Genomic DNA, 9,615 nt, shown 5'->3' on the forward strand with positions numbered 1-9,615 from the left:
TGATTTCTATCCTTTTCTAAGTCAGAACTAGGTGTCTTCAGTAACTTCTTTTCAAACAGAGCACTCTGATGTAGCCTTACTGATTTGTTGATGTTGTCCCAAAACTTTGCAAATTCCACTGTCTCATTCTGGCCAGGAGAGGCCAGCTGCTCCACCCCTCCTTGGAAGGAGCCCATGCCAGGGCTGTCTTTGTGCTTGCTTCGCCTCAGCAGAAGGTCTTTGCTGTTCTCCAGCTCCAGATGAGCAGAAGTCTCATCAGCAAAGATTTCCCCACAGCCAGTGAGGGAGTCAAAGCTCTTCAGAGAGGCAACATCTTCACACAGGGCATTGCAGTAGTCATAGGAGGAGTCAGACTGCAGTTCACTGTCTGAGCAGTCCTGTGACAAGCAATCAGCTGCACAAGTTTCTCCAGTTTTGAAAAGATACTTTGCAAGACGTCCAGACAACTCACTCCTGCAGCCTGGAGAGGACAGGTTCTTGTCCTTCTCCACCAGAAATGAGAGGCTGTCTGGTTTATTTTTTCTTATGTGAAATATATCTCTGAGCCCTTTCTTAGATCTCTTGAGGGAAATCCTCTTCCTGGGAATGGTTTTTGCGACAGCTGGTACAAAAGGCATCTGTGGCACAAAGTTCCTGTAATCTATCATCTGACTGCTACATGCAGACTGGCTGGGGCTGACCACACACTCCTTCTTACTGCTGGAGCTGGACATCCCTGTAAAGCTGATGCTATTGACAAGTCGGCCCTTGCCCTTTCCAAAAAATCCTTCTTCACAAGCCCTGCTGCTGGGGCTGCAGTGCTCTGTTTTGTCTGCCTCAGTAACACAGTCATGGGTTTTACTCTTCCTTACGAGCTTGTAGGAGGATCCAGATGATTTTTCCAGGTTGTGATCACCAGCTCCATTCCTTGCTGCTCTGGTAGAAAATCTGTAGTTCTTGTGTGTGGCCAAACATGCCAGCTGGACTTCAGCCACACTTTGGTTTCCCTCCAGAACTGCCTTTTTGTCTTTGCCCATCTCATCTTTGTTGGTAGGAGCTGTATGCACCGGTGGCACTTTCTCATGTTGTACACTGGATTTTATGAAAGTCTTTCCTCTCTTGAGCTCCATACTGCTTCCTCACATCTGTTTCTGTAAAGAAAACAGCAGAACACAACCATTGTGAGGTTGGTGGGTAGCACTTGTAAATTTTGAAAGCAACTGGAGAACAAAGGAAGGAATATTAAGCACCAAAAAATTGAGCTTGTCTGTCACCAGACATTTCCATCATTGAGTCATGGTACTGCATGAGGAACAGATTGAGTGAAACTAAGGGTGTGTTGGCTGGAAGATCCAACAAGGAGAAAACAGTGCACATTATGGGTTGGTAGCTGAGGCTCAGAGAACATTTTGTCTGTTAGAAATACGCAGATTTGCACTGAGGATTATGACTTCAGGATGGCTTTTAACAAGGTAAAGGTTCTGTTCTGAAGGTAGAAGAGGCATCAACAAAAAGCAATGCCTGAAAAACTTCAACATGCAAATGTGTGCATCAGGGAGGCAGCAGTTCATACATCTATACCTTAGAGGAGAACAAAGATCCCAAGTTGGAAAATCTCCTGAGAAAACAGATCAAACTTTTGACACATGACACTCACTTTATATTAAAATAATTCTTATCTGTGAATAGAAAATCCATAAACCTTGGTACCACCCTGGAAGCATGCAGAAACTGAATTACTGATTTTGCTTCCCCCTGAGCATAATGTATCATTTTCTACACAGCTACTTTTATTGTCAAAAATCAAAAATGCCATATTGAAAATCATTTTTAGTCATGACAAAAGTGTCATCTCCAATTTACAAAGACCCGTATAGCACGCAGAGGAATCGCCACAGTGAATCTGCACTGTGCATTGATTAGCTGTTTCTAAAAATACTCTAGTACCTGTATCAATGCCCATTTCAGGCTCTGCCTATATAGTTTAGTATTGAACCTGTTTTATGTTTTCATTAATTTAATTAGTCATTAATTATTTTAGCCATGTCACTTTCAGTTTTCCGGCAGTTCTTTTGTAGAAACATTTGACCCTTTCCTGTCATACATCAACTTGAATATTGAGTAAGTCAATGGAGTTACATAAAGGTAGGTCAGGGACGAAGTAAGCACTACCTAAAAGCTGTCAGAGCAACCAGATTTTTACTTGGTGGGAAGCAGCACAATAACTCAGAGTCCTGTTCTTGAAAGAGCATGCTTGAATCTCTCCTTAATGAAACCTCATTTAATGATTTATCTTGTTTTGGATTGGTTAGACATAAATAAACAATTGGAGACACTGAACAGGAGATTTTAAATTCAGCACCAAGCCAAGCCTTTGTACTCCTAATAGAGAACTTAAAGCAGTCTTCAGTCTATTTTGAACTATAACAGCTGTCTGTAGCCTCCAGAAGCTTTCCAGTTGCCAGGCCTTGCTGGAACAGCCACACTCTGACCAGCAACTCACAAGATGCGGGACTGTGTATTTGGGAGCATTTCTCCAGCAGGCAGATCAGTGACAGCCCCTTTCTTACAGAAGCTGCAAACTAGCAGGTGATTAGCAATATTTACACCTAAATGTAGGTCAGTGACAAAAGGTAGAGAACGTAAGGGCAAAGTGTGAATATTTGACATGCGATGGAAAACGTGGTGGGTAGTGATAGATGGGCGTCTATCAGTGTGATTGAGATGTTGGCACATTTATTTGCACTTGGCACTACATGTGAATGTTACAGAACACCCTTAATGAAAGCCAGGAAACATTTTACTACACTGACAGGTATCTGGAGTTCACTGATGCTGCGGGAAAATTGTTTTGCATATTTAGAAATAGGTCACTGGGACACGATTACACTCCTCTTCTGAAAAGCAAGGTGTGATCAACAAGCAATTCAGTGTGCAGAACTCCAGCAGGGTGGAGAAAACAATCAGAAACAGCTGATGCAAGACCAGTTATTAATATCCCAGAAATAAAGTGTCTGACATCTCAGTCCTTTGCAAGGGCAGAAGTAGGTACCATGTCCCTGTGGGAAGCTCCTGATGCTGCCAAGAAGCTCCTTAGAGGTCTGTGACATTGGCAAGTGCCAGCCTTACAACAATGTTATGTAGGACTCTTTGAAGTCCTGCAGCTGTTTCTGCCCATTCTGAGTATTAAGCAAAGGTCACTTTTGTAGGATATTGCATACTTGGGAACTTTTCTGCAGATGCATTAAAAAGGCTTTCAGGGATGGATTTATTTACTGTCAAGTATGAAATGTATTAAAGCTAAGAATTTAGAATGACATAAGTTAATCTTTGGAATAAAGTAATGTTTGATCTGAATTGTATCTCCTTGATAAGAAACACAATGGATGACCAGTTTGATAACTGGGTATAGAAATTTCAAGGCTTGTTCTTCCATCTTTTTTTTTTTAATAGATTAGATGAACAGTTTTAACATGAAAGCCAAAATGGCCCAAGTAACATTTTTACTGAGAATATCTGTAGTATAATAATGTAAGATACACTTATGGTAGCCTGTGCTACCTTTTCCATTTCTTCTGATGAGGAAAAAAGTGTTAGCTGTTGTTTTGGTTTTGTGCGGGTTTTGTGGTTTGGTTTGTTGGGTTTTTTAATATCTAGTAGATAGATAGATAGATAGAATCACCAAGTATATATTCTAATTATTTAATGTCTCTATTTATTCCCATATATTCTTTCTCTAATACTCCCTCAGGATTCATGCCAGACCTCGTATCTAGTTCATTGTGTCATCCTGCTTATTCTAAGACTGTCACATCTTTGTAAAACTTCCCCATTAAAATTGTTATTTAAAATGAACAACAAGAAAGACAGGACCTCCTCAGTCAACTTCTTTGAGGGCTCTTCAGGGCAGACTACCAGAGTCTGCAGATTTTTTAAAACATTCATCTTAGTTGCTGTTTTGTAACTTCCCATACTCTGGGTTTCTCCTTATACTCATGTGACATAAACTACCAATGAACTTCTTTCCAAAAACAGACCAGAAATATTTATGTGATGATTCTCTCTTTCTATATCTATTAATACTTTTAGCCCTTCTGGTTATAATGGATTATACCATGATACCTTTTTTTTTGGTCTCTGCAGGGACACAAGTTCTATCTCTAACCCCAGAAGCTGTACCAGTGAAGTTAGAAACAGATTAAAGTGCTGTAAGGGAAAGTTACCCTCCAGTGGTTGTGTAAAGCTAATCAAAATTCTATGAAATATTATTATAGGCATTTAAAACATAGTACATTTTTCTGGGATTTATTGACCCATGCACTCGGTTACACTAGTGCCCGTCTCTGTTCCTTTTCAATTATTCTTCTCTTGGACTTGCAGTATATTGCCTCTTCGACAGGGATAAAAGATATACTAGGGCCTGATTTCCACCTTTGCAAAGGAAATACAATTTGCAACTAAAAATCACTGTAAAGAACAGAAACCTGTGGAAACCAGCAGTCAGTGTACTGAGAGTCTCAATGTTTTCTTCATTAATAACAAATTAATGGGTTTTTACTATCTGCAAAATTGCTTATGGAATGATTTTAAATAAAGGACATCCTTGAATCTTACACTGGGCTATGTTTAGTTGTCTTTTACAATAAGATTTGGTGCAGCAGCGGCACTGAGGCTTCCCATCTACAGTAAACAGTACTTTTTATCTGGCTTGATCAGACCAGCTGCTCACTTTTAGGATTTCACAGGTGTCTAGGCAGGCAATTAGAACCCGATTTGAGGCTTATACTAGAATGGAAATAAGGTTTTCTTTCAAATTTGGATAATACTGCTCATAAAATGCAGAGATACTTCATGCTCAAACATATACCATCTGTGCAGGGTGTGTGACAGCCTTCTCATAAAACCAGAAGGTTTTACTGTGTTTGTGATTCATCTAAAAGTAAATTAAAGTTTTAGAATGGAAAGATGAATACACTCCTGTGGGCTGAGGAGACTTGATTTTAGGACAGTCAAAGCAATTGCTTCTGGTTCTGGGTTATGAGGACCTGAACAAGTCTAAGTTAGGTAACTGTTCTCGTTAATAAGAGCCATATTCAGACAGCCTAAATCCTTCCTAAGTCCAGGCCAACATACAAGGGCCAAAGAGGGGTGCAGTGGAGCTAGATATTCATTAGGAAAGTGGGTAGAGACAGGATTCAAACTGTCCAGATATTGCCTCTGTCATGTGAGTCAAAGAGAAGGGTCACATTTGCCTCTGCCCATGGCCCTCAACACTTTCTGCCAGCCATCTACAAGTTTCCCTCCGTGGTGGAATGTGAGAGAGCCTTGCTTTGTGTTTTGGGCTGGGTGAAAGTTGTATCTTGCTAGCTGATAACAGAGTAGAAAGGTTTGTTTAGGTTATCTTCAAAGAAAAGGTAAAATATCAGTCCTCTTGCATGTAATTCTAGGAATATCATCCTGCTGGGAAAGTAGAAGTATCTGTTTCAGTGAGGTTGCATGGGTAGAAGTAATACTATTACAAAGAGGAAATTTAGATAAAGTCTCCAGCTTCAGCAAGTTTGGTTCAAAAATAACTTCGCTCAAGTAGGAAAAAATATAATTGAGGTTCATTTACTTAAAAATCTTTTCAGCTATCCATCTTGGACCTCTCTTACTTGCTCATTTGATGTGTAATTTATGTATAATTATCTCTCTTGGAGATAGAAATACATAAAATTCAGAATACAGTGGTTTTGAAGGGGAGATAGGACTGTTCTTTCTTTATATTTAGATTTCTTTACATTTAGATCACGCTTACAACTGGCAGGTTGTGGAGGTGGTGCCTTGCTGTCTCTTGTTAAGCAGAGTTCTGCATGTCACTTGGCATCTGAATTTCACCTCCCTCCAAGCATTTTCCCTTTATTAAATGAAGAATTTGATAAACACTGAATAGTCTTTTAGGCCTTGTAATTCAAAAAGAAGGGAAAACCTCACTTTGTACTGCTTTTATGTTTTTGAATACAAGTTTGGAGTGAGTCCAAAATCCCTTCTCCACAAGTGGCTTCATATCAATCAGACTTAAGATGCTGAGTATCAGAGGTACCTTTGAAAATGTTACCCTGCTTTTCCATCAGAAATTGTAGCATAATAAATTTCCCGAAAGCATCTCTCTGGTTTGGGTATATGGACATACATTATGCTTCAAATCCATGCATTTTAGGATGAAAATTTTTTAAAGATATTTCTTGATAAATTGTGTAATGGGAAAGGGGAAAAGAACAGAGCACTCTGGGAGGCTCTCCCATTTCTTAACCTCAGGAGGATTTTTACTGGCCACCAGTTGGAAGTCCTAAAATGCAAAAACAAGCAAGCATGAGGTGGTGAAAGCCATAGCTACTTTTAAAGTCAGTGAACAACACTAATTTTTAGTGTTTAGTATCTAATCAATTAGCAGCACATAAGGAACAGCTGGTGCTCCCAGTAAAGTGTGTGAGGGAGGTAGTTTTGGAATAACACTGTTTATTTACAGGCAAAAACATTAACTCTCTATTTCAGAAGATGGAAGTTAATAATGGAAATACTTAGTAATAATCATGAACATATATTCCATTCTGTTAATTTGATTTTTAATTGCAAAGCAGAATACGGCTTCCTTGCCAGAGAATAGTGATGTTCTCACTGCAGTTATTGTAACACTGTTTCTAGTAAGCAAATAAACATAACAGTTCTTCTGGTAAAAACCAAAGAGAATTTTAAAGCAGGGCTCATCTTCTCCCTTAAACTGATTACCCTGCTACTATCTCATCTCCATTAGGAAGCAGAAAAGAACAGGTTGGAAAGGATGGAGGATGTAATCAGGGACAGTCATGATTCACGAAACAGCAGAATGTTTATTTTTAAAGACGCCTGTGTGACACACAAACCTGCATTGAGATCACGCCTCTCCTTAGGAGTACTCCTCTCATCATTGTTAGTGGCTGTATTGTATCATTCCCCTTAATCATTTGGCTCTCTTGGGTAACCCAGGATGCCTAATTATTTGCATATACATTTAGGTCAGGCAATGGCTTTCTCATGAAGAACCAGTGAAAAGCACATTGGTTTGTTTTTAATTCAACCCTCATTCCATTGAGCACACAAAGTAAAATCTTAGACTCCGCAGCAGAATACTAGAAAGATGTGTAGTTAAATGCTTAATCTTATTAGCAATGTGCTATAGGGAAGTCTGAACCTTCCTTTAAGCCCTGACAACTGTTTCGTGGAGCTCAGGATTTTTCGTAGTAAAATTAACCACGTTTCTACTCCCAGCACACTGTCCTGCTGCATGCTGACAGGAGGGATCCCTGGGGACACAGCAGCACCCAGTGCTTCCCCCGACCCCATCCAGGGCACCCGCAGCTTCCCCCAGCCACGCATGGGGTGTGTGGCAGGGCAGAGAGAGGCTGACACCATGACAAAAGGAGGCTCCTTCTCTGACAAAACCTCTGCACCCCTCACTCAGTTTTCTTCTATACCTGAGGCTGAAAGAAACATAACTGCTTGAAATGTTCCAATTACATCATGTAAAAGGGCAGCTTTAATTCCTGCGCAGGAAGCTTCCGAATCATCGCTGTATTGCTAAGAGAAGGCAGCAGAGCAGAAATTTCCACTGCATACCTGAGAAGGAAACAGGGCTTTTTTTTTTTTGCCCTGACCAGCAGCCTGTTGGTACCAGACAGCAAAGTGTTAATACTGACAGCTTTGGCTGTCCTCAGTAATTTATTGCTTTAAAAGGAGATAGGATGTGCATTTTTATAAATACAGGCACAGGCTTGTCAGATGTATGGAGAAAGAGGTAAAAAGCAATGCTTCAGAAAGAAACAGTCATCCCAAAATAATAGTCACTCAGAGTTGCTGTCTCAGAGCAAAAGAAATGCCATTGCACCAGAACAAGCGAGGCAGATCACAAAAATCCTACTCACCATGTTTTATTACTGAGCAGAAATCCTCTGTCTCCTAGCCTTGCTCCTGAAGCTGGTCTTTATCCGGAGGCTCCGGTGATGCTTTCAGATTCTGAGGGGCTGGACCACTGCTGCTCTCCAGTGTTACTCTCCACCCCCCTGTCTTTTCCTCCTCCTTCTTCCTTCATCCCCACCCCCTCATTCCTCCAGCTTGTAGCTTTTTCATACCTTACATAGATCCTAAGCTTCCACATGGAGCTTGATATAGGAAAGATGCTTATTTCAGCCATCTGCTTGGTGCCATGGAAATGCCTTCTTTGCTTCAGGAATAAAAGCCCAGGACGTAAGCTCGGGAGTTTCTGATCCAGCATTTTGGTTTCTCTCTATATGACTGCTTATTAAATAGGGAGGAATACATCCAAATTAATTTCACTTCTCACATGTTGTTTTGTTTCAGACTAGGATTCAGGAAAAGTGATCTGAATGTGTTTTAGGTTAGTGTGATGCTTCACTGGCAGTGTATGCAGGCTATTGGACTGTGCCACCCTTTGTAGAGCTTGTGTTACTGGAGTCGGAAGAGATTTCATGCGGGAGCAAAGTGGTGTGAGGGGAAAGACTGACTATTTCAGCTGCCCAAGGCTGGAGTGCCTGGTGCTAGCCTCATACTGCCTTCAACAATCATTTACCCAATTCTCCTTACAGTCAGTCTAATTTCTGCTTCAGTGTGCAGTGAAGGCAACATCTGATGTTACAACATCATTCTTTGTTATATAGGTGAGTTTATTACCATCACAAACACGAGGGCTCTAATTTCACAAAAGTGTGAAGCTGGCATCCTTCCCCCAGCTCTCTCTCCTGAAGGGCTCCCAACCTGATTGTACCTTGATTGTCCCATTAATTCCTATCTAAGTCCTTTACATCAGCCTCTCAAGCCCCCTGCCTTCTTCCTGCTTGTTGAAACACCTCTGCTGAGGGCATGATAGGAGCCTCTTAAAAGCCAGAGTGTATGCCATGAAGCAGTGGCTTAATCCACTTCAGTAGCTCTCATGTGAGCTCCATTTTAGAGCTGCACTCAGGATAACACAGCAGTTGTTGCAGACTGGTGTATCTGCAGGGAAGATGCCCTCCTGATGTAGGGGCTACTTCAGCTGCTCTAAGGCAACAAACAGGCAGCTCTTGGATGTCTGCGACAGAGCAACTTCAGACAAGTCCAATCCATGGAGGCATTTAGAAAATCTCCAGCTCTGCATGAACTGAAAATGAGCATTCCCTCACAACTGGAGCAGGTGCATCAGCCAGAGAGCTAATCTCTTCTGTCTCTGTATCACAGCAGAAAGGGAACAAAAGCCTTAACCTGCTACCTGTTTTCATCTTCCTTTTCACTGTGTGCTTTAGGTGAATCTTGGAGACGGGGAGGAAAGGAGCTTGAACTTTTATGCCATCTAAGCTTCTAAAGCTGAAAAATCAGCCTGTTAACTTTAAAGCCGGCAGAACAGAGTACTCCTGCTGTGAGTGTCAGGCAGTAAGCTACTCAAGTGCCCCTGATGGTAGAGACTGGAAAATTACACCTTGGGGGGAAAAAACGGGTTAAATCCAACCTGCAACAAGTAGAAATCCTTTGTGTGACTTCACCAAGAGACTGGTGGGAGGAAAGAACAAGCTGTGGGTGAATCCCAGTAGTTCTGGCAAGTAGATTAAGAACAATCGTGAGAAGAAA

The 9,615-nt window shown here is 41.2% G+C and overlaps 1 protein-coding gene across 2 annotated transcripts in view; it reads right to left on the reverse strand.

Annotated features, from left to right (window-relative positions):
* The window catches only part of AMER3 (APC membrane recruitment protein 3), a 41,884-nt gene extending 33,848 nt beyond the window's left edge, over positions 1-8,036 (reverse strand). For both annotated transcript variants that reach the window (XM_017728792.1, XM_017728793.1), the window contains exons 1-2: positions 7,920-8,036; positions 12-1,130 (exon numbers count right to left, since the gene is read on the reverse strand). In XM_017728792.1, coding sequence (XP_017584281.1) covers positions 12-1,109 — 1,098 coding nt within the window. In that variant the 5' untranslated portion in view covers positions 1,110-1,130; positions 7,920-8,036. The remainder of the gene's footprint in view (positions 1-11; positions 1,131-7,919) is intronic.
* Positions 8,037-9,615: the final 1,579 nt, after the last annotated feature.

This window comes from Corvus brachyrhynchos, unplaced genomic scaffold (assembly GCF_000691975.1).
Source record: "Corvus brachyrhynchos isolate BGI_N302 unplaced genomic scaffold, ASM69197v1 scaffold223, whole genome shotgun sequence".
NCBI lineage: Eukaryota > Metazoa > Chordata > Aves > Passeriformes > Corvidae > Corvus > Corvus brachyrhynchos.